Raw genomic sequence first — 26,613 nt, 5'->3', positions numbered from 1 at the left:
ACCAATCACATACTGCACTCGAGGCCCAGATCGGGGAAGTTGGTTCTGAGGTGTCATTTCTCTGTCAGGACCTTCGGAAGGCGGTTGACCGGATCACGGAGGCGGAAACTAGGGTCTCCACGGTGGAGGACACTGTATCCACCCTCCAGAAGAAGGTGGACAAACTCACCATGGTCTCAACAACATCCGCCTGGTGGGCTTCCCGGAGGGTTGCGAGGGTGCATCCATGGACGATTTCCCCTCTGGCTGACTCAGGGCGTTGCTGCCACCCGAGGCCATGTCCCCATGCATCGTAATTGAGCGGGCCCACCGTGCCTTGATTAGGAAGCCGCCTCCCGGGGAGGACCCGAGGCCTGTGATCGCCCGGCTTCTCAACTACGCCAACCGTGATGCGATCCTCCGCTACGCCCGGCTCCATAAAGATAAAATGACTTTTGACTCTCACCCCATCATGGTCTTCCCTGACTACACCAGGCTGGTGCAGCAGCAGCGTCAATCCTTTGTTGCGGCCAAGCGACGGCTCCGGAAGCTGAACTTATCCTATGCGCTGTTGTTTCCCGCCAGGATGAAAGTGGTATATAATGCCAAAACTCTCTTCTTTGACTCCCCGGAGGAGGTCTTCGCTTGGTCCGATGAGAGACGTAACCTTAAGCCGCACACGCCGCCGCAGCTTGATTCAGACCCTTCGCAGGGATCGCATAGGAGCGGCCGGCAAGACAGAGACGCTACAACAAGGCGCCACAGATCCCGTTCTAATTGGTATGCCCAGGGTCAATCTGAAACTGCTGACTGAAATTGCCCTGGCCAGGGGGCTTGTCCTGTTCTTCTCTCACTACATGGCGCTGTCTTGAAGCCGTAGTTCCCTAGTAGGCTGTGCCGGATCTTGGCGCGCTGGGGTCATTTGCACCTGCTCTAAGTGGTTCCGGACGATGTACGCCCTGGACATTTTGGGTGATGTTGGGTGGGGGGGGCTCGATTGGCGGAACTGCTTGGGTCATCACGTTTGGGGCCTGGGACAAGATTCCACCGCGACAGATACTCCTTGTTATTGGAAGTATGGGGGCGAGGGAGGGTTATGTTGGGTTTGCGGTTGTTAGTTCTATGTTCTGCGCACCAGACACACAGCTACATACTACGCCACAACTGCACCATCGGTCACTGCACACTTTGAAGATTGGGGATGACACATATCGCAGGTAAATCTCTGCTGGGAGAACTTAATATTCTTGCTTGGAATGTACGGGGACTGCTGAACAAGATCAAATGGGGGCGGTGCTTCGCTTAGCGAAGCGTTACTCAGCCGACATCCTACTGTTGCAGGAGACTCACCTTCTGGGCACCAAAGCCCCCTGCCTATCCTGATTTGGGTTTGCCACGGTGTACCACTCCGGCTTTGCGAGGGGCGCGCGCGGCACGGCGATACTCATCCACCGCCGAGTACCGTTTCACATTACACAACATTGGTTAGATCCAAGCGGGTGCTTCACGGTCACCTCAGGTACTACAGCCGGCGAACAGATCACAATTGGGAGTGTTTATGCCCCTCCACCGTGAGGCCAGACATTTATAGATAAAATTACACAGCTTTGGGGGGACCTCCCAAGCGGCTTGACGATACTGGGCGGGGATTGGAATAACACCATGGCCCTGCATGATAGATGGCGTGCAAAGCCGCCCGATACACCTCCCCCCAGATCCAAATTAAATGTACTGGCACATACACTGGGTTGGACGGACTCTTGGCAGGCATTTCACACTACTGAAGCGGGGTTCACTTACGCATTGTCGGTTCACCCTTTACTCTCACGTCTAGATTATATTTTCCTCCCACAAAGCTTTACACACAGAGTGGCACACACATCCATTATGCCCAGAGACCTCTCAGATCATTCGCCTGTCCAACTCAAGCTGCGCCTGCAGATCCATCGGACCCCTTCTCGGTGGCGCATGTCACCATGGCTCCTCCGGGATGCCAATTATCAAGAGATGATACATCTCGCGATCACAGACTACCTCAGTTTCAATGTAGACACTTCCCCGTCCCATGTCATCCTCTGGGAGGCTCTTAAGCCCACGATTAGGGGGGCTGACATTAGTTTTCGCTCGGGGGAAAAGCGACAGCGTTTGGCACAGGTGAGGGAACTAGAGGACCGTCAGGTCCAACTGCAGTCCCAACTGGTGGAGGGCTCTGATTCCAGTTCCCGCCGGAATCTCCTACACGTCCAAAAGCAGCTCCACCAGCTACATACGGACAGCGCTAAAGAGGCATGGCTGGCAACCCAGTACAGGATATATGAATGGGGAGACAAGTCCAGTCAGATGCTACATAGGCTGTCCCAGGTCCGGATGACCCAGACGCAGGTTCCCCTTCTGAAGTCCCCGGACGGCACCAAGTGTACCTCCCCCGAAGCCGTGGTCCAAGCCTTTGCCTGCTTCCACGAAGCCCTGTATGAGGAGCGGGAGGTGATAGTTGAGCCCCTTATAGTCGAATTTCTCTCTGATATCCCCCCTCGCCGACTGCCCGATGAAATACGTGACAAACTGGATAAACCTATCACATTAGACGAACTGCAGGCGGAGTTGTCCAATGTACACCCGGGCCGAGCACCAGGTCCGAACGGGTTCCCCTGCGATTTTTTGTGCCCGCATATGGCGACCCTGGTGTCCCACCTACTTGGGGTGCTACACAAAGCCTTGGAGCAGCGTATTTTGCCACCAGACTGGCGACACGCCCAAATCGTGGTTTTTCTTAAACCCGGTCGTCCACCGGAAGACCCGGGCTCATATCGCCCAAACTCTTTGCTGAATTTTGAGCCTAAACTTTTAAGGAAGGTCTTGGCCGACCGCCTCTGCTCCTGCATTCAAGATCTTGTACATCCGGATCAGTCAGGCTTTATGCCACAGCGCTCCACCAGACACAATATCAGGCGAGTCCACAACGCTGTCGCGGAGGCCCCTCGCCGAGGTCGTCCAGCGGCGGTCTTGTTAACGGACATCGCTGAGTTGGACTTACCTTTTTAAACTCCTAGAGGCCATTAACCTGGGTCCCTGGTTCATGGCATATGTGAAACTACTGTATACGGATCTCACCGCCACGGTTCGTGCGGCCGGATGCTGCTCAGCCCCCTTTCCCATCCGCAGGGGTACGAGGCAGTGGTGCCCCCTATCCCCTCTCCTATTCGCCTTAACGATTGAACCCTTAGCTGCGTGGGTGCGCCAGGACCCTGTCATTAGGGGATTGGACTGGTCGCCGGAGCACTCAGACAGCATCGCGCTTTACGCTGATGATGCCCTGTTCTTCATGTCAGACCCTTGGGACTCCGGGCCTCGTGTCCTCCAAATTGTCCGAATCTTTGGGGAGACCTCTGGACTCTGGGCCAACCCGTCCAAATCTACATTGTTTCCTATTCACGGCAAGCAGAGGAGTCTAGCCTAGTCTTCGCAGCTGGTCATTGCAGACGCGGGCCCAGGGGTCTTTATAACGCTGTGTCCCAGCGCTGCTTGGATGCACAACATAGCCCCGTTGCTCCCCGCCGTCCAGGATGAAACGACGATCTGGTCCCAACTACCCCTATCGTTGTACGGCAGGTCCGCAATTTTTAAAATGGTGTCTCTGCCGCGCTTACTCTACAGGCTCCAGAACTACCCGTACCCTATCCCCCGTCGTGGTTTCTCCAACTCAATGCACTCCTGAATAGATTCCTCTGGCAAGGGGGCGTGATCCTTGTGGTGCTCACAACATATATACAGTCCTCCACAGTGATCAATGAGTGGTTCCCAGACAGATCCGGCCTACGCCGTGGAGCGGTTAGCCATGGCGGGTACCCCGCTGCTCCATCTCCTATACCCAGTAGCTCTTCCCTGGAGGCGCTTCCCCCGGCTTGCCGGATAGTCATACAGACATGGAGGCGGGTGGTTAGGTCCATGGGTTGGTGGGGTAGATTGACCGGCGCCACTCCCCTCTGGCGGGGAACGTAACTTCGGCCTGTCTCGTCACTTGTGGGATTTCGTAGGTGGGACGATATCGGTATATCCACGCTCGGGGACATTATGCAGGGGACCACTCCTAAATCCTTTCAAAGGCTACAGGTGGATTTTGACCTTCATAAATCGCAGTTCCATCGCTATTTGCAGCTCCGTCACGCACTGACCCCCCTGATTCGGCAGCTAGAGTCGCTACCGGAGTTCCACCCACTGGAGGGTCGCCTACTGATGGGGTATCTGGGGGCTCCCAAAATCCGGCAAATCTACCAAACACTCACTACACATTCGAAGACTACTATTCACCGAACCCGGGAGACATGGGAGGCGGACCGGCCAGCTCTTGCGGACGACGACTGGGCCGAGGCGCTTGCTAACCCTCCGTACGCCGCCTTCTCTACCAGATATAAGCTAATCCAATTTAAATAGCTCCATAGGGTATACTACACGCATCTCCGTCTTTGGGAAATGGGGGCAATCCAGTCCCCCTATTTGTCTCCACTGTGGTGCAGACGACGGGTCGTTCCTACATACGGTGTGGAGTTGCGGGGCACGGCAGCTCTTCTGGTCTGGCGTGTTGTCTTGCTTGGGTCGTGTTCTGGCGTGGGATATCCCGTCGGACCCTAGATAGGCGTTCTTACACAGCAGTTCGGGGGGAACAGGTATAAAAGACACCTTTTGTTTTTGGGTCTCACATTGGCTAAGCGGAAAATAGCACAGCACTGGAAGGACGCGTCCCCGCCCTGTATAACTAATTGGAAAAAAACCCTGTATAGGTGCAGGTCAGCAGAGATTGTAGTGTTCCAGGCGAGGGGGTGTCCACAGAAGCATGGGAAGATTTGGTCTCAGTGCGCCAAGTACAGGGGTATAGATCTGCCTTCAATGTTGCAGACCGCCACCAGGGACCCTATTGAACGACTGGTAGTTAATGATTTACCTGTTTAATGTATCAATACTAAAAAGACGTGGCTGGTGGGCGTGGCTTGAGCGCCGACGAAGATGGCGGCCAGCTAATACCGCTCCGGGCTGAGATCAGAGGAGCCGGTGAATTTCAGCAAATGGAGCGACCTCACAACAAGCCCCGACTATAGAACCCGTCAGCGGATCTTATACCGCATTGGAAGACGTCGCTGTTTCGTCGCGGTAAGCCCACTTTCACTCAGAATTCACTTTTGAAATGCAGCACGCTCCGTGAGCGGACCGCGGCCGCCATCTTGTGTTCTCCCTAACGCTTTCTGGTGCGTAGCGGTTTCCCCTCACATAAATGCCGCTTTAAATAAACCGCCACTGCATTGGAAGACACCTTTGTTTCTACAGCGGTAAGCCCACTTTCCTTTTTGAATTTCTTCTGACATGTGGCACGCTTCATGAATGGACTGCAACTATTCATCTTTATGCTCTTTTTAGCGTCTTGCCCCATCCAGCGATCTTCCCTCATGCAACAATGCCGCTCTGAATAGATAATCTACTGTTCTGGAGGACACTGCTTATTTATGCAGTGTTAAACCCACATTACTTCTAGGAATCCGCTTTCACATGCGGTACGCTCCGTGACTAGGCTGCGACCGCCATTTTATGATCCTCTGATTGCTTGCCTCATGCAGCGGTTTCTCAACAGCAACATGCAGCTTTGTGTGGGAATCTCTTTTGTTTGACATTCTGGAAAAGGTTTTTTCCTCCTATTTATTTATTCAGTATAATATAAACTCTGCTTCACACCTCTTACCCTGTAGTTACAAGCATTTCTCCAACATCAACTATATTTTTAGTGCTGGACTCTTTCTCATAATTTAGCTACTAATTTCTATACAGTGTTACTATTTCCACTCTGGTCATTCTAATATATCTGCACTTTCATTGTGAGTTCTTGGCATCATATCCTGCAGTCACTTGTCTGTATTTGTTCTCTCAAGTCTATGGGGAGAACCAGAGGTGGACGAGGCAACGTCTTACCTAATTTGTCTACTTCTCGCTCGAAATCTACCATACTGCCTACTTCTAACCCCTTTTCTGTCCTACAAGACGACATGGAAGACTCTGCGCAAACTAATATATCTCATCTCAACGAAACGTCGTCCAACATGTCCTCCCTTGTACCTGCTACTGTCAACGTTAAAAATACACCTAAAACAAATACTTCATCATTACTACCCACTGTCAAACGAGCCAAAAAAGATCCTCCTACACCTACTAGCTCTCCTCTACCTCCAACCACCAACTTTTCAAGCCCTGAAGAAGTCCCTAGGGGGACGAAAGCGTTAGCAGTCTTGTCCATAGCATGAAATGCTTTTTATGGAATTTTCTAAAAGTATGAAAGGAATTTTGACTACAATCAAACTGCACGGACATTGATTTGTGTTATGGGAAGATCGCACTCTGTGTTTGAGTTTGGGAATTTGGACACTAATAACTGTTATTTACCACTAATTTCTTGTCTCTAGAGTGCAAAACTGATTTGTTAGAATTTTGTGTGATGGGTTGTACCCATCTCTATGAAGGTCATGTCTAGGGTTTTTTGCACCTAGACTATCCCATAATATTATTGCACTATACGTCACCATAATTTGTGCTGGACTTCATTGCCTTGACCTTCTTTCTTTCTTTTGGTGTTAAAATTAATGATATACCTGTTACTTTATTCAATATATATGCACCTACTAAACCTGATAATACTTTTTGGCCACACATTTCTTCCCTTTTGATGTCCATTGATACACCATATGTAATTTTCGATGGGGATTGTAATTTAATTGTTGACCCTTACATTGATCGTACATCTAAAGCATCTTTTATTCCTTCACCCATGCATCAACACTTTACCAACCTCATTTCTCACAGATCCCTCGTTGATTCCTGGACACTCTGTCACCCACAACTTCGTGAGTACACTTTTTTCTCCCCCACACACCTTTCACAATCACGCATAGATTATTACGCATAGATTATTTTTTTGTCTCAAAGGCTCTAACACAATCTATTTTACAAGCAGACATTGGCTCTATTCTGATCTCGCTCCTGTTATATTAGACCTAGAACTACTTCCAATTACTAATTCAAATAAAAGATGGCGCTTTAATACTTCTTTATTAGCTGACCAATCTTTTACTTCCTCTTTTGAAGATTTCATTACTGACTTTTTTTAATGTAATTTATCCTCTGTTTCTTCCTTTTCTATTGTTTGGGACTCCTTTAAAGCTTCAGCCAGAGATTTCATTATTTCTTATGTTGCCAAAAAGAAACGTCAAAATTCCTATAAAGCAAACAAGCTTCTTAAATCAATTAAAGTATTAGAATCCTTATATACATCAAACAACTCTATAGTTGACCTCAATAATTTAATCAAAGAAAAATTTAAATATAATAAATTATCCACAGAGAATGCTTCTGCCTACCTTCTTCGAGGCAGTGCCCGCTACTATGGTGGTCAAAGTAAAGAGGGCAAGCTCCTTGCTTCATATCTCAAAATTAAAAAAGATCGCTCCAACATTGATTATTTATTAAATTCTGCCTCTGCCCCTATAACTAAACATCAAAAGATTCTAGAGGAATTCAAAAAATACTATACCATCCTTTATACTCCTTAATCTTCTCCAGACCCTATAGATATACAAAATTACCTTGCTTCCATACAAAAACAATTTCCCTCAGATATTGATTTTTCTCCATTAGAACAAGATATCACCATCAAAGATATTTCTCAGGCTTTAAAACTTCCTAAGACGGGGAAAGCACCTGGCCCGGATGGATTCCCTGTGGAATTTTACTCCCATTTTTCCAAAACCCTTCTCCCTTATCTCCTCTCATTATTTTTACATTTTATCTCTTCTAATACATCCTCCGGCACCTTTCAAGAAGCTCTCATTTGTTTAATCCCTAATGAAGGGAAAGATCCTAATTTTTGTAAAAATTACAGACCAATATCATTAATCAATTCTGATTATAAAATATTTGCTAAAATTCTTGCTCTTTGATTAGAACCTTTCTTGCAATCCATCATTTGTAAAGAACAATCTGGCTTAAAAGACGGAATATTTCGGATAATACTCAGACTTTCTTTAACATATTACACAAATCTAATAAATATCCCCATTCACTAACAGCCATCTCTTTAGATGAAGAAAGCTTTTGACCGTATGGTCATTTATTTTTCAAACTTTATCTTGGTTTGGCTTCGGTCCCAAATTTATTTCTTATATTTCTTTATTATACAACTCACCTAAAGCCTTCATTTTTGCTAATGGTTCTTTTTCTAACTCCTTTACGCTACGGAGAGGAGTTCGCCAAGGATGCCCTCTTTCCCCTCTTTTCATTCTAGCACTAGAACCATTTCTGACTAAAATTAAACAAAATTCTAACATACATGGCTTCCAACATGATAAACTTCATGTTAAAATGAGTGTCTAAGCAGATGACATTTTGTTATTTTTATCCAAACCAGATTACTCCATTCCAGCTTTCATTGCAGAAGTCAATACTTTTTCTTTACTTTGCGGTTAAAAACTAAACCATGATAAATGTGAAATCCTACCATTGAACATTCTTTGTTATAAACAAGATTTTATTTCTACTAATTTTTCATGTAATCCCTCAAAAATTAAATATTTAGGTCTTTGGTTTGCTTCTTCTATTAAACACTTTCCCTTAATATAACCCAACTCTTCTCTACTTTATCTACTTCTACTTCCAAATGGCACCCTTTATATTTATCCTGGTGGGGCAGACTTGATACCATTAAAATGATGTTTGCCCCCATTATTTTTCACATGATTTCTGCTATCCCTCTTAACCTTCCTGCATACTTCTTCAAAAAGATTAATTCTATCTTATCAATATTTTTATGAAACAAGCAAAAACCACGTATGTCTTTAATTAATTTAAAACGTCCCAAATCACAGGGTGGAGTTAATTTCCCAGATTTTTGACTATACCATAATGCTTTCCTTCTTAAGCAACTCTCTAAATCCTTAAATGATTCTACTCCTAACCCCTCCCCATTATGGAAAGATTTAGAATATTCTTTTTTGCCTCCCTTCTCCCTTGATGAATACCTCACTTTCACTCATAAATCACGTTTCCTATCTTCACCTATACATAATACTGCACACAAACTATTTCATTCTTTTATGTAATCACACCTTTCAGCTAAAGACCGATTTCTAAACTCATCTATTTGGCATAATAACGTTCTCAAAATTAACAACAAACCTATTTTCTGGAAAGCCTGGCGAGACAGAGGTTTATTGTGGATCCATCAGTTATACTCAAACGACTTTTTCTGATGCACAATTATTATATAAACTACCAAAATCTTTTTCTGTTAAATTTAATTTATTGATTCAACATATAACCAATTCACTACTTTTAATATTCTCTACACCACCCCCTCCTCTCCTCAATGCAATATTCTCCCCATTTTAAGTGCCCAAGCTAATGCCTCATCTATTTACAAATTCCTCAATGTACCCATTGAACATAGACCTAAAACTCATATAGAACTCCAATGGGAATCTGACTTCCACTATACATGGCCTATTACACTTTGGGATAAATTGTCATTGAAACTTCGCAAAACCTCAAGATCAGCTAGCATGACGCAAACACTTTTTCTTCCTATATAATCGCCTTATGTTTACACCAATGTCCTTATCTAAATTTCAATCCAAACTTTCCTCAGTTTGCTTGTCCTGTAATGCTTCTCATGCAGATTTATTCCACATGCTCTTTTCTTGCCCTTTTACACATCAGTTCTGGTTGAAAGTATGGTCTCAAATTAATACCATATGTCATACTCGTTTCCTCTTTTCTCCTGAAGCTATCTTTTTAGGTACATTATCTGATCATTGGCAAACCCTCTCTCATAACATGGACATTGTGGATTTATTAATTGCAATTGCTTTCCAACAAATAACGAAAAACTAGAAACACTCCACACAACTCTCTTTCCAATCTTGGTGGTATTGTATGTGTTATAACCATCGACTGGATCATGCCTATGTTTCTCCTATGTCTCTACTTTTGAAAAGAGAACGCATATGGTGTCCTATGACTATTTTCTCAGACACTTCTGCACAAAAATCTACCCAACATCATCCTTCGTCGGAAGAAGTTCCCAAACCTCCATGAAATGTTTATGTTATACTGTTTTAATTATATTTATTGTTATATCATTTCTCTCTCTCCGCTTAACTATTATCATATTTCAATTTACAGCAATTATTCCCTACACTGTTCGATATCTTTTATAGAGTATTAAGCTTTTTTACTTTTAAATGTTTATATTCAATTACATTTTTAGTATCTCCCTTGCTTTTGTCTCCCTTCCCCCCTCCTTTTCTCCCTCCATACGTTATTATAACAAAAGTTATGTATGCAACTATTTTCTATTTATTACTTCTTGTTTCTATTTTACACGTTTTAGCTCACTCAATATTTTTAATTGTTCTTGGATACTTATTTAACTGCTTGTACTTGGTTGCTCTTTTTCACAATAAAATTTATGTTTAAACAAAAAAAAAATTTTGTGGGAATTCCTTTGGCTTTTACATGTAATGTTCCCGAAGTATGTATGGTGTGCACTAGGGGGCTGGGGGTCTGATGTTCTGCAGACTATGGGGGAGGGTGTTATACAGTACCCAGAGATATTCACTTATGCATTTCAGCTTTACTTTGTTTGCTGAGCTCTGCCCATCTGGTATGATGAAAATGCAATAAAATCTGTTGTTAAAAAAAATAACAGTGTGGAATACATGTGTGTGTGCATTTGAATTTAAATTAAATGATTTTTTTTATATGCACAGAGTCAGAAAATAGAATGCTTCTGTTAAGCATGGCCTAGAAAAAATTGAACAGCCAAGTTTTAGGCCTTTTCTGAAACAACACACTAATATCAGTAGACAAAACACTCTATTTCTCCCCTTGGTCCTCTTACCATTCTGACATCACAGATTAGCTTGGTTCCAAAACACCGCAACACATGATGACGAGAATTGATTTAGATAGGACCACTGTTAGTAGGGACTCTACAACCAGACACATAGCCTTAAAGAGACGCAATTTGCTTACTGCAAGTGCATGCTACTGCCTAAGATGAGTCAAAATTCTCTGCCTGCAAGGGAGATTCCAAATAAGGTGTGCTGCCAAATTTTTAACTACTTGCAACTGTTGAAAGAGGTAGGGAGGAGACCCAGGTACAAAGAGCTGTAGTAATCCAATCTGGAAGTGATTAGAACATGCTCTACCTTCTGGAGAGTAGAAATTGGTAACAGAGGAAGTACCTTGATGACTAATCTAAGCAAAAGAAAACAGGAAGGAGAGACTACAGATACATAAGAGGAGCAAGAGCTCTTGTCATCCAAACAAACACCTAGATTCCTGGCTAACAAAGAAGGTAAGTGAGGCTGTCCTAGCTCAGGTGGCCACCATAGGTGTGAAGAGGATACATATTGTTTGCTAAAGATAAGAACTTCTGTCTTTGCTCTCTTAAGTTTCATATAGTATTTGTTCATTCAGTTTGTGATAGAAGACAAACAGGCTCTAAACATGTGTTGCATGAAAGTAGGTTTGTCTGACACTGATGCTATTAGCTGGGAATCATTCAAGATTTCTACTGAAACCTAAAGACATAACCTTGAGGCCAAGGGTGCCACATAGATGTTAAATAACTTGTCTGAGTGTTGACTCATTGGGTAACTACAGATCAGAGAACTAGGCAAACACTTGGAAGGAGGAAGACTGATAGATTGAGTTCTACAAGACAGCAAAGATCTCAACCAATTAGGAGCTATATGCCTGATGCCCATATAGAACAGGCATTCCAGGAGGATGGAGTGAGAGACTGTATATTAAATAATACCAGTGAAACTGAGCCTCTCTTATCAAGGTTAGCCCAGCGATCCGCCAAGACTGCAAGTGAGGCAGTTTCTATGCAATAAAATGGTCGTAACCATGATTGGATCTCATCCAAAAGATTGTTAGATTCCAAATAATAGGATATTTGCCTACTGACAAATTTTGCTAATAGTCTGGTCTGGAAAAAGATGGGTGGAGGGATACAAGCCAGACACTTTTAGAGATTTTTGGATCCACAGAACTTTTTTTGAGAAGTGGGATCCCTTGGGCTTGATTCCAAGCTTTTGGCCCTATCACCTATACAAAGGAAGTTTTTCTGAAGTTAATACGAATAACTGCATATTGGGGTGAAAGGGTGATAGTAATTTACGACAATAAACCAAAGCCAGGCACACTCTGGCAAGTTTTGTTACTTTCATATCACACATTCTCCCCAGATAAATTAAGAGAAATGTGTAGGCCATAATGCGTCCTTTCACAAGTGGATAAATAGGTATAGGAAATCCACCTTTTCTGCGTGATCACTCTGAATTTTTCACCTTTTGATGGGGCGTATATTTTTGCTTGCTTTAAAACTCTGTGCACTTTACACCTGCTAAATAGTGGTAAAGTGCCTGTGCTCCTCATTTCAACATGATGAAAATGGTCTTCTTGTAACTGTCATATGTAACTTACTGATAAGTCCTTATTAGATGACAGTGGTTCCCAAACACTTGACTCCTGAGGGCCCCCACTGACTCACTTCTGGAAGTCGGGGATCCCCAAGCAATTTGTACGATTTAAATTTCAAACTTTAAAACAGTAATTCACAAAAAATGCACAAATAAGGGCACACCAAATACTCTAATTACCAAAGATTGTATTATTTTATATTGAAAAAATGTGCAAAAAATCAAATACATTCTATGGGAAGGTTGGTGTTGCATCTCAGCGACTACCTTTTCAATATTTGATTTTATTTCGAAGTACAAGGCTCCTGCTCCTGACAGGGCCAGACTGGAAACCCAAAGCAGCCCTGGCAAATGTTGTCAGACCAGTCCCCCTAAAGTGCACACCAATTGCAGCGTGTGAGCATGTCCACTACAAAGGGGGCTTTGGGTCTCTCCTCCAAGAACATTTAGAAAAATGGTGCATTCTACTGCACATTTGTCATAAATAGTGAATTATATTGGCTTTTACATTATAGTAAATGATGACCTTACTGAGCACCAGGATATGACAAACTTTGTTGGGGCTCTTCAATGATTTATAACAACATTATTAGGTGTATGATGTGTTTTTTAATATAAAGACAGAAGGTTTCAAATTGAAGAATTATTTCTTAACTACTTGTCTTTATATAGAGCGGTTCCTCATTTATCTGAGCGGACGCCAGGTGAGGTGAGGCGACTTCCCGTATTTTGACGGGTAAGCATTTTGTTTGATTCATTCATGAACATAATTTGGCTCACTGAAAAAGTTACATGTTTTAAGTGGACCAATGAATAGTTTTGTCCGTTGTTAAATATGACTGTTTACTGATAAAGCAGGTTTCTAAATACAATTATTTAGACTGAGTACAATTCTTTTTTCCTTTTTCTTTAGGATTCGAAAGAATACTCCTAAAAATGTAAGGAGATTACTTGAGAAATCCTTATTTCAAGTAGGTCGTATTATTTACTTCATTGATGTGTTTTACTTTTGTTGGATCACACAGATATACACAGCAGTAGCACAAGTTCTCGAAGGTCCTGACAAAAGCCTGATTATCATTTAATCTATAGGCTGAAACATGTAGACCCTCTGTTTTTTGGACTTGAGCAGTTATTTTGTTAAAACTGCTTCTACACTGATTTTAACTTTGTCACTCGGACAGACACTATTAAAGTATTTTCTCTGTCCCAGTAGATGATTTTAACTTTAACACTTTTTCACTCCCTTTTTTTGCACTGCTTCCATCACCATCATTAATACATAAGATAGCTACATTAAGAACTAGGGCACATACCTCATCTCAGATGAATAGAGAGGTTTAGCCTGCCCGTTCAGCCTGTGGCCCGATCAACTGGAGGGCTCAGAAAGGGCTATCTAATCCCAAATGATGTGAGCTGCTATTCTGGTGGCTGATGGGATTCATTATTAATATGCAAAGTGCTCCACTTGCCTTATCTTGTAATTTGACCCTAGGTTTCTTTGTTTTTGTTATAGCTTATAGGTAATAAAGGGATTAGGAACCTGGTGGACTTGAAATATTTTTCCCTTAGACCCTCGTTGATATACTTGGACAATTCTTGATATATCTTGTTATTTCCTGCTCTTCAATGATTCCCTCACTATGACCCTCCAACAGTGCCTCTCAGCTCTCCATAGCCCCGCTGTCACATGTATTTCATTTGTTTTATAGCACTCTTATACCAGTGTAGGGTGTCAGAGCACTTTACATTACACACATACAGAGACAATGAATCATAAGTGTGTAAATCAGTGTATAAAAATGGTAGATATGATAAAGGGGACTACAAGGTGTAGGAATCACATGTCATCCATTCTTTAAGAGTGCTTGGTCTGCAGAAGCTCAAACCACGGATTCTGAACATAACACCGTGGTTAGTGTATGTTGACTTTAATAATAAGAATTTACTTCTACCCAAACAAACCTTTTTTAGCAGCATCAGGATAATAAAAGACCCGGAATAAAACATAGCTTATTAGTTCATAGCTCACTGTGCTAGATTGCGATTGTAACTGATCAATTGCAGAGTGACAAAAGCAGTAACCCACTGAGCTATGTGCATAAAATACAATTTTTTGACCTGTATGATGCACTTTCTTTGCAGCAGGCATATTAACTGTCTGCGCTATCTTAGATGAGTCAAATCTGCCACTGGACAAAACTCCCATCTCTCTCAGCAGGTACATTAATCACCGGAGTTATCTTGACACTTTTATTGTTGCCTGAAAACTGCTGATTATACAAGAAACTTTGCAGTGCTTTTAAAACTGGTACCTGCAGACCCCTGGAAATGTATCAAGGACCCCTAGGGGTCCGATGACCACAGTTTGGGAACCACTGTTATATGATATAAAGTGTACCAAGATGTACACATCACTAGTGGATTACAGCACCTAGTGAGCCACCCACTACAGTGGCACTACAAACATGACTTCAAGCCTACCAGTGTAGCTAGACTGTGACAATAGAAAAACGACAATTCAACCTGTTAAAATAAACCCTCGACAGGTCAAAACCGCCCTTTTAAACATGAATAAGTCACCCTATGTAGGTCTTGTAGTCCAAAAGTCAGGGTGCATTTTATTTTAAAGCAGGGCATGTAGAAATGTAATGTTAATATTTCCTTACATTGACTAGCACCCAAAACCTATTTTTCATTGTGGCAGGCCTTTCTGTCCTGTGTTGAAAACTAGAGTACAGATTAAAAATCCTAATACTTTATCTCTGGTATGGGGCCAGCTAGAAAAATAATCAAACACCTATTACACAACAATTTTTAACAATTAATAAAAATCCAATTCAATGGAGAATTCGGATTTATAATAAATATTATTGAAAAGTAACTTTTAGAAAGTTACCTTTCCCCTGCATGATGTTCCTGGAGGCAAAACTTGCTTTTGCTCTTCCATTTCTGCCTGCCAGTAATTAGCATTTGAATTGGTATGATAAAGATGCCAAGGGCTTTCCAGGAGCAAACGATAGTCGGACCTGAATAGGCAAAGATGACTCCTTTGATTCAGACGGAATATGCAGGGTGGGGCTGGCATTACAGTGTCAAATCCTGCTTTACAGGTCTGCTGGGTTTTACATATAACACAAGGAGCGCACTTAAAAGGAAGGGAAACCGGCTACCAAATCAGTTCTTGTGTATCCACAATGTGGCTGCTGAAAACCCCACTTTTGATCTACTAGACTTCTGTCAATGGGTTTTAGATTTAACACTGGAAGAGCACGTGAAAGAAAGGGAAAAATGATGCCAAAACAATTCTTGTGCATCCACTGTAGTGGTTGCTGGAAAAATATTCTTTATTTTCTAACAGACTTCTGGCTCTGGGTTTATTGTAGGTACAGCAACCGCCCCAAACAGGATGTTTTGTGTTAGATGGGTGAGGAATTTAGAATTACCATACTACACTTCCAACACACATCCCCAGCTTTCAGAGCCCAAGATGAGCGTGGCTAAAGACATTTGCCATCTTGACAATGTCCCAAATGTAGTGTCGGCCCTGGAAACCTTTACCACATTGGTTAAGACATATCCAGGATTCATTCCCAGCCACAAGCTCATGTCAGGCATGAATGTGGCATGTCCAGGCTCCCACTACAGAACACTCCAGGACAAGAGGAAGAACAGAAGAGGAATGGACTGGTCTGTGACCGGAACTTCTTTCGCTTGTATGCAGGGCTCAGTTGGCTGATTTCTTGTTCAAGGTACAGGGACACAATAAGCTACAAGAGGCCTTTCCTACAACTGCCCAGCTGATCAGTGGCAACTGACCTGGACTGTACCCCACTGTTGGCCAATGCCCTCCACCCTGTGAGTCTCTAAGGGCCTCCACTGACGTCCTGGAGGCTTTGAAAGTGTATTCCAGGGGTGGATTTCGACTTAAAGGACTATAGTCAGATGATAAAATCTTTGACCACAGAGAATCTGGTTTTGAAGCTTATCCGCACACAATTGCAGTCAGCGTTAAACTCCACTTGTCTCCTGGTCTATCGTGACCATTGACTAGCATGGGCACTTTATGCTTCTGAGTTAGATTTTAGATTTATAAAGCGCACCTTGCCCTAGGGTGTCAAATTGCTACCAACAGAAAAGAAGCTACCCACAGAAGAACAATTACGGAAGAGAAAATAACCATGCCTTCAATTTCTTACAGAAGGCCATATGAGAGGTTAAACTAGCAATATGGATCAGCAATGTGTTCCACAATTTAGCAGCCGCTACCAAAAAGGTGTGGCCGCCCCATCCCACCTTCCGAAACCTAGAAACCATCACCTTCCTCAGAAAAGAGGATCTCAGCTGTCTTTTAGGCAAATGCCATTGGAATGCTAACCTGAGGGGATGTGGTCCCTGAAGGTGCAGTGCCAGATGGACTATCCAAAATGCTTTAAAAAAGACCCGCTTTCTCACAGGTAGCCAGTGTAGAGAGCTCAAGCCCTCCCTCACTGACTGGCACTTTGGTATATTCTATCTCAAACGGGCAGCCACGTTTTGAATAACCTGGAGTTTATTGAGTGAGGATTTATTGATATTTAAATAAAGAGAGTTGCAGTAGTCAAGGTGAGAGGTAATCAATGCAATGACAATTGTAGCTCAATGCTCCACAGGAACAAAAGGAAGGATCTTTTTCAAATATTTTATGATAGAAAAAGAATGTGCTTGTGGTCTTATTGACCTGAGTATCAAAATGCAGTGTGTTATCAAAGATGACACCTAGGATTTTAACAGAAGCAACTGGAGTAGGTAGGGGGCCACATGTCTCTGGCCACCATAGCTCTGACCACATTGAGTGCTGAGCCCCAAAGACCAGGATCTCTGTCTTCTCCGTATTCAATTTCAGACAGTTCTTCATCCTGATCCCAATGTCCAATAGACATAGTTTGAATTTTTTTGCCACTCATGATAGATTGTCAAACACTGAGACAATAATGTGGGTGTCATCTGCAAATGACAAAACCTGCAAACCAAATGATCGCACCAGAGTTGATAGTGGTACACATACAGATTAAACAGAGCGGTCTGAGCGAGGACCCCTGACACTAATTCTAATTAATACTTTGAAAATTCTAATATACAGTTCTCCTTGATTTTTATAATTTTGTTGAAATAAATGTTAAACTATTTTATAATTCGTTTAGGATTTTCATAGTTTTGCATTTTGACTTTTCTACTGTTTTGGTACTGCATAAATACTTAGCAAATTGCCTTATGTTAAGCCTGTCTGCTCTGTACCATGGCTACAAGGGGTTTGAGCTAAGGCTAATTTTGTGACTTTAAAAAGTTTACCTTGACAAGTGCTGTGATTATTCCTTGAGGTGGGAAGTCATCCAACCGAAAAAACAATTGAATGTCTGACAACTGGTATACCTGTGCTTGCCATTGGGCCAATGGGGAACATCTGAGTCTTGATCTGAAAAACATCCTAATAGGATTCAGTGCTATACTTTTCATATGATCCGCTCATGTCATTGGATATGCATGTTGTCCAATAGGGAACAGAATTGTGTACAGTGCATACATTTAGTCAAGTATAGTACAAATACAGTCAGTCTTCACAGTGTACATAAGGTGCTCTCATTCATATTCGTATTAAATACAGTAATACCTTTAATGTTGCTTCACCATGGATCTTGCACTGAATTGACTGTTTTTAAATGCTAACACATTTTTTTTTAAACAAAGGCAGCCACAAAACCAATTAATAATGTAGGAAGCTTTGACTAGGTCACTTGCCAGGGCAGCACAAAACACAAGCAAAAACATGAATTCAGCAATGGAGATGAGGATTAAGGAAGGTTAACGCATAATCCGCGCCTATGTGTCCTTAACAAAAATTGAAACTTTCTGAAGGCTAGGAAATGTTATATTTTCATTGTAAACCGTGACCAGTTGTAATTTTCATACAAGTTGGTTGTTCAACTGGTATGACATGGAAGTTTGTAAAGGGTCTAATGAAGTGGCTCCCTTGCAATCCAATGGCAATTGCACTCTGAAGTAAATGAAGGAGATATGCAGCACTCAATAAAACTCCCAGAGAATGCAATGAATGGATTAGCTCTGCACTGATGCTAAGTCTGATACTTAAGCGGTACAAAAGATATTCTTTTGTAAGTTTGATGAAAATACTTTGGGAGCTACACTAAACTGATGTGGAAAAGTAAACAATCCATTTATTGTGCGTACGTCAAAAGACACAATACCGATGTACGTATTGCATTGCAACATTTGCAACTCAGTACTTACAACCTTGCTGGAAGATTATGGCATTAAGGAAAAGTAATTTTGCGATCCATTTGTCGACACACACAGTTCAGAAGAGTGTAAAACGCTACTGCTACTTTCTGGTTTTCCAACTAGATCACGTTTTTTCTGTATGGTTGCTACAGAATAGAACTTAGGTGGAAAATTAAGCAAGTAGGCTAGGCACCACTGCATGGATGACCATAGCTGAGCAATCTGTATTATTTACTGTTTTGACCTAAAAATTACACAGGTGCATGGCAAACAAACAACACAACTTCCACTCAAATTCACCAAGCTCTGATAATTTCCTAAGATTTTAAAGCAAAGCTAACAGTATATGATTGTATGTTCTCTGTCAACATCATGGGCCTACTGACATTCAAAGCAAAACTATGGATCTAAAACATTAAGTAAGAAATGTTTATACCGGTCTGATACGAAGATGCGGTATCCAGCAGTGTCCACTATCTTGTTTTCTTTGATACACAAGCTCAGCCACACAGATTTCACCAGCTGGGCACCTGCCGGAATCTTGTCAACTTTCAGAATTCGGAAGGCACGATCACAGTCCATCCCTTCATCCACAATTATGTGTGTCACTTCAGATGAAAAGGGATTACAGACTCTACCTCCATTCTGTAGAACCTGCTTCTGAAAGATTTCTGCCCTAGCTCTGCCAATCCCAGCTTGAATTATATGAACAGTCACTGGTTTCAGCCAATCACCTGAAAAAGGAAAATACAATTTAGCCCATTTATAAAAGAAAGACTGATCATATCCAGTAAAAAAAGACAAAACAAACAACTTTCACTCACTAAAATGAACAGTTATAACCAAATAGCTGTATCTGGGAGGATTGAGCGCCTTCTGCTCTTGCCCGCAGTGGTTACAGTTATTATTTTGGGAAGGGCGGATTTAGAATAATTAGGAAACCAACCACTGCAGCCTGGACTACACCTTACCAGGAAAAATAAGAGTGAAAATAGCAGGGAACAGGAAAAATATATAAAACTAATTGGAAACGTAGGGCAAAAGGGTATCACTTCCAGGAAAGAGCCCAATACAAACCTGAGAAAATGATATAGGATGTAAATGCTTGGATTATTGTTTCTAAACTACTGGAATAGCTCAGGAACAGTCACCTAACTTCCAAGCACATCTGTGCCATTAGAAATGTAAAACAACAGTAAGAAAATCAGTCCCACTATGCACAAGAAGAAAAGGTCTAGTTAGCACTGCTTAGTCACACCTCCTTTGCATGAGACAACAAGCAACTCCCAGACAGATGTTATCATCATCCAGACATTACTGAAGGTGGCCAACCTTAATCTATCAGTCCAACACCAGCCCAAAATGATAACTCACAGACAAGGCCCAGCGGGGCTAAACACATCTAGGTCTTCTTACTGCTATGTGCAGAGCGGCTATGCCTAGGTGTGAAAGAAAAATGGTCAGTTTGGGGTGCACTGAACGTGGTTGATCCCTTCTGCAAGCTCACAGACAAGCTAAAGAATGATATCAAGAGCTGCCAATACAGATTTGGTGTTCAAAAAGAGTTTGCAGTAATACCACTAATTCTGTTGCGTGCTGAGGCTCCCATTCATACTGGGTTGGCCACGGAATAGACCTCTTACTGCATATGCCTAACCATTCTGGCTAGAATTCACTGACAATGCCAAAGTACATCTAGTTTATTATGGGCTGGTTCAGAGGGAATTGGGATAAACAGTACATGCAAAACTGTTTTTCTGGCGCATAAACAATACTGATTTTGATATGATTGGTCTCTTATAGTGACAACACAGATGGGCTGCAAAATGCTGACCTGGGGAACATATAATTGCTTAGAAGCATTAACTCAAGCATTACCATCACGTTTGTTCTTTTTTTAACCTACTTAGGTGGACTAGGTATGTCCAGGTGTGGGCTTCCATCCTTGCTGTGACCAGAGACTCAAACTCTAACTCACTGAAGTTGAGACATCTGGCACAGCTTGCTGGCTCACAGAGGTATACCTAGTAATATTGGACTGCCAGCCTAAGCATTTCCATCACATATTTTGTACTAATCTGACCCATTCAACAACTTGTGCAAACAATCACACACAGTAGAAATTCAATTTCATCCAGCTTAGTAATAATTCAGCGTCCAACAGATGGAAAGTATAAAAACAACCAATAAAGCACTTCTTTAATTGACTCTTGATTCGTCCATGTGCATGCTTTAAGATGGCCACCAGGCACATCTGACAGTACAGCAGCTACAGGTCTCAGAAAGCTCATCTATCTATTAAGTATATAACTCAACAGAGCCATAGAATCTCTAAGCAAACATTTTACTCTTTTACCTAGTTAGACACCAGTTTGCATTTTCAGGGGTGGATCTGGACTCCCTGACCCTCCCTCACTGGTTGCAAAGTGGACTCGCAAGTGCAGTGGGACAGAGTTTGCAAACGGAACTGTACATGGAGAATGGGTGCATCTCTTCTTAAAAGTAGGGTATATCCTGCATGGTAGTTGGAAGTCCACACTCAGTTTTCAGAATACCTGTGAGGTTCTCTGCCATTGAGCTTCTGACTGAGGTTTGGACGTGCCTGGTTTGAAGGGACGGAGAAAAGTGCACTCTTTGCAGATACAGAGGAGTGCATTCTGGTGTTCCAGTGTAGTGCACTTTGGTTGTGTGGCACAGCATGGAGGACCACTGTCTCTCAGTACTGATCTGTGGTGCCAAAACATAACTACCATATAGAGTTGACCACGCAAGATCAGTGCTATTTAGGATGTGGGGTAGGGGACCCAGTCCTCTATGAGGAGTTATGAAGTTGCATTATTTATGGCTTCTTGCTCTCCACTCACTTAAGGTGATGGAAGTTTAGTTTGGCAACAAGCTCATGAGCACACCATGTGGCTTCAGTGACGAAGAACATTGCTTAGGCCTCTCTTGTTGCTCTGTGGTCCCCACTTGTCCAATGTTACATGATTTGAGATCCAAAACAAGTAAAATAGAGTACTTTTTTATTGGAATAAAAGGATGTAAGGTCGTTATTATTTCTTAAATCTTGTTTTAGTTTTTTTAAAAGTTTTTAATTCCATTACATTTCTGTAACTTCCATTGTTCGTGTTGCAAGTTATGAATATGCAATATTTGTTCTTCACATTATTAAGCATATTTATTTTCTCTTTGCATTTTGAGCGCTCTCCATACTTCCACGGAGAATATACCTGAATTCAGACTCATTATAAGCTTTTACAGACTACCTTTATGAGCCTTGCATTTCCTCACCCAATTCCTCCTCCTACCTCTCCTCCCCCATTATATTACTTGTACCCCCTCCCCTTTCCAAATCTGCATTCTCTCCTACTTTGCTAACCACTTCCCCATATTTGTCTCTCTGCAGTTTAGCCCATCAACCCTTTTGCACCCCACCATCGTTCCTTTTGCATCCCTCCAGAAATCTACATTTACACGTGCCACCTCATATATCTTCCGTCCTTTTATTTTTGCAACATGTGTTCATTGAGAACTAAGTGACAGACAACTGAAAAGCAGTGTTAAGGAAAAGTACATACAAAGTAGGTTTGCCCATACAACACTATAACAAAAGTATTCCATGGTCAACAAAGTCCTGACACCAATTGATCTAGCAACAATATAACTACGGGAAAGTACGGCGCATCTACAGCAGCTACCGGCATAATAAGTCAAATAAGAAGTGGAAAATGAGGGGGGCATGGGAAAGGGTGAGAGTGGGGCTACACATTGGAAAGGGTAGGGAACAGCAGATGAATGGTAGGTAGTAGCATGTGGCGGGAGTTATGCCCCTCACACACTTCTCAGCAACAGTGCATAGTAACTATAACCATAAACAGGGATCATCCTCGTCATATTGGGGTCCTACAGTCAGTGTCCAGGGGAGGGTGCTTCAAGTTCCGTATCCGGGTGGTACCAGTCTCTCTCTGTCATAATAAAGGAGACCCAGAGAGGTGGACCACAGGAGCCTCAGTAGGTCAGACAGGACAGCTCAATCAAGAAAACGTACTAAGTAGTAAGAGAACCAAGCAACAGCTGCTCTCTTAGAGAGCCTAGTGTACACTGCAACAACGACAGAGGGATTAGGGATCAGGAGGAATGATATGGTCACAGGCGAGGTCCAATGCCCTCTGTGATAGGAAGGGGGGTTTGACTCGGAGGGTGAAAGAAAGACTGGCAAGTGTGTGGGAAGGGAGTAGAGGATACATTTAGCGTCCCAGGCCGGGAAATATTATAGATATAGAAGGCAATGTCTATGCCTACTGCTCCCTGATGAAATGGTTCTTAGTAGATCCCAGACGAGATAATGGACAGGGTGGGTGATAGCCCCCTAACCGGGTGGGCATGTAAGGAGGAAGTATGTTGCCTATATGGATTCCATCTCCTCCGCAAGGAAAGCTCCCCAGATACTCTCATATGCCTAAACCCAGTCGTTCAGTTTGTATGTGGTCCGTTCGTGGAGTGCCACTCTATGGAGCTCAGGGGGGCACTCATTGGCGTGAAGCTCAAAAGCTGTCGTAAAAAAACTGCATACTTTAGCCACTACGAGGGATGTGTCCAACTAGAGGTGTGTGTGTATGTCAAGGTCAGGTACGTCAGACACGTCATGAAGACGCGATGGTTGGGTGGATGAGTATACACAGTGATGGTGACAGTTTTGGGCGTGGGTTCACACAGCCGTACAATATGACTGAAGGGCCAGGCAGAACCAAATTATTTGGTGCAGATTACATTTACCTGCCACACAGCCAGCAGAGATCATGAGGAAATAGGCTTGCACGGTGTAGCCCCTGCAGGGTCCACTATCAATCACGGAGGATCTTGAAATGCAGAAGTTTCAATCAGGTTTTCCAGAGGTCCTTATTGTGTTATGTAGTAATGCCGCCCAGTCATCGAAAGGGGTGTTCTCTACCTTGTGTTGTCTGCCACTTGAGCCTGGTCCTCACTTTAATGAGGACACCATAATGTTATGCTGCAGGCCGTGGCCCAGCACTCGACGCTTCCATCTTAACGCCGCAGGCAGCGGTTCAGCCTGCAGCATATCCCCCTTCTTCTAGGGCACGCTGCGGTTCCACGCGGCAACCCACTGTTGATGTCTTGGCATTGCGGGTGCCCCGTAGTTCCTGTTTTGAAACTGCAGCTGCCTGTACGACACTCTGCTGGAGACCTAACCCTCACACCTAGAGGGCAAATGTGATAACACTCTAGCAGCCATCTCATGCCTGGGGGCCATTTTCCTGTAGGTCTTCTTCCCATAATTCCGCAGCCTTTTCCCAGAATGCCTTGGGAAGGGTTTTCTTGCACCATTCTAAGATTGCAACCTTTCTTATATTTATCACTACTACTTCCCTATCCAAGGTGGAAACTGTTTACTTCCAGTCGCATCACTTCATGTCTATGGGTATATAAGGGGCTGAATCTTTTTCATTTCCTTGTGTTGCAACACTCCTTGCTCCTGCTGGTGTGTCCTCGCTCCTGTTGGTGCATCTTCTCTCCTGTTGGTGTATCTCCGTTCCAAATGGCGCTTCCTGTTCCTATTTGGATTTCATTTTGTACCTTTGTTCTTGTTGGACACCTTCAGTTTCCTGGTCTGATGCTTCCTCGCTGGTTATTTTTCCTTGTCTGGCTCCTCTCCCTGGTTTTCTTCTGTCGCCTTCTTTCCATTCATGGAGTCTCCAATTTCAGCAATACGTTTTTCCTCTTTGGGATTTTTCCTCCTGGGGACTCCTTCAGGAAGGCACTATCTGTCCTGGCGTTACGTTGTCGGCAGCACCAAGGCTACCAGAACTTTCAAGAACCGAAACCGGGAAATATTTCTGGGCACCAGAGTCAGTAAGAGAGGTTCTGAACGTGAAAAATAAAGGCAAGAACCCATAAACATATAATGGCACCATAGCCAGTAGGTCCTGCAGAACAGAGAATGGCTGAAGGTCTACCTGATGGGGCCAAATTCCGCTCAAAGGCAGTGTGCCAGTTGACAATACTTTCAGTAGTCAGATCGGGAGAAGCAACATTTATTCCAAAGTACAGAAAAAGGTTTAAGGATACCCTTTCTGCACATCTGATCAATGCAGTGGATTCTCTTCACATCCCACGTGTACCAATGGTTATCAGCAATGCACAAAGCCGCATTATACCACAGTGGGCCTTAATATAAAGATGAGGGGTGAATGCCCATTAGTTTGCTTGTTGATCTCCAGAAGGTGGCAGTGGTAGAAAGACTGGGATTTCTGATTAAAGGACGGTGCTTATGTCAGAGGTATTCCGTTATGGGCATGTGCAGTCGTGCCATAAAATGGCCTTCAATCTGAACCCAAGTTGGAGTTTCATCGGGGACGCAAAGGTATGAGGACAGCGGCAAAAACTGTAAGTCAGGTGGCATGCAACGTAGACATAAGCCTCCACCCGTAATGTCCACCCAAAGTCTAGAAAGAAGGTAGTCTGGTCTGCAGCCACTCCAAATGTAGGACCTGATATCCGCCTCGATTCCAAAAAGGAGCGCTCGGGGTGTCCTCAAAGGCTACATACTGAATATGTAGTGATAGATAAGTGCTATTGTCATTTTACCTGTTTGCACTCTCCCCCAACGTGAGGAACTCGGATGTTGGCATTTGAGGAAATCTTGCTTAGACCTCTCCAAGAGTGGGAAGAGACTATTCTCCATCATGCGTGTCAGTCCTCTACTGAACTGGATACCAAGGTATTAAAGCCTTTTAGACACCTATTACATGTTATAATTGCGTTTACATGCAACAGCAGCCATCTTAGACAAAAGGGGAGCCTCATATTTGGTCTAATTGATTTTGTAACCGGAGAGGCAGGAGAAGTCCTCAGTTATTCTCAGCTTCAACACAGGAACCAGGGTGTGACAAAAAAGTAAGCTCTGATCTGCGTAAAGCAGTACTTTTATCTCTTCCCCATCACATTGTATACCATAGAACTCTGCTGAGAGACATATTGTGGTGGATAAAGGTTCAAGGGCTAAGATGAGTGGGGAAAGAGGGCAGCCCTGAGGAGTGCTTCGGTGGATCTGGACGTGTCCGACAAGAAATCTCTACAATTAACATCTGCTATGGTGGAATAATACAAAAGGCAGACCTTGCTTATGAAATCATTGCATAGGCCCATTTTTGTCATCACCTGAACATGGAATGGCCATTCCATGCATTAAAATGCCTTCTTGGCGTCTAGGCCGAGTGCAGGTTTCTCTTCCATGTAATCATGCACGCACCACAGGATATGGGCCAGAGTCTGGCGATGTTTGCAGGAGCTTCAGTCCGGCACAAACCCTGCTTAAGACTTATGGATTAGTTGGGAGATGACTTTTCCCAATCAAGTCGCTAGAATCATGGCAAGGATTTTAAGGTTGACATTAATTAGCAACATTATACAGTAGCTTGTGCTTTCGAGCAGGTCCTTGTTTCCTTAGGGAGTTATGGTAATAGTGGTCTTATTGGATAGTGCCCCGATGGAATTTCATAAAACTCCCCAGTATAGCTGTCTTCACCAGGCGATTTGAATAAGTGCAATGCCGATGTGGTCTCTGCCACTTCCTCTTCTGAGGTGTTGCTCTCTAGATACGGCCAGCCATCATCCGTGAGCAAGGGAAGATATAATGGAGTATGAAAGTCATAAATTCGATCTGGACTGGCCAGGTGCTCTCGTGTAAAAAGGTGGAGTTGAAGGCAGCGTAGCGACCCGTGATATCCAATAATTGTGGCAGCAGGTTGCCATCCACATCTCTTATGGCCAGGACAACCAACTGGGATTCCCGTTGATGGAACTGAGCTGCTGG

At 43.2% G+C, this 26,613-nt stretch overlaps 1 protein-coding gene across 3 annotated transcripts in view; it reads right to left on the bottom strand.

The window, feature by feature from the left end:
- The window catches only part of POLL (DNA polymerase lambda), a 235,845-nt gene that overhangs the window by 153,636 nt on the left and 55,596 nt on the right, over positions 1–26,613 (bottom strand). For all 3 annotated transcript variants that reach the window (XM_085606462.1, XM_085606459.1, XM_085606461.1), the window contains exon 3: positions 19,216–19,513. In XM_085606462.1, coding sequence (XP_085462588.1) covers positions 19,216–19,513 — 298 coding nt within the window. The remainder of the gene's footprint in view (positions 1–19,215; positions 19,514–26,613) is intronic.

The sequence above is a fragment of the Triturus cristatus genome, chromosome 1_2 (assembly GCF_964204655.1).
Source record: "Triturus cristatus chromosome 1_2, aTriCri1.1, whole genome shotgun sequence".
In the NCBI taxonomy this organism is placed as follows: domain Eukaryota; kingdom Metazoa; phylum Chordata; class Amphibia; order Caudata; family Salamandridae; genus Triturus; species Triturus cristatus.
This window is presented reverse-complemented; position numbering and strand designations above follow the sequence as displayed.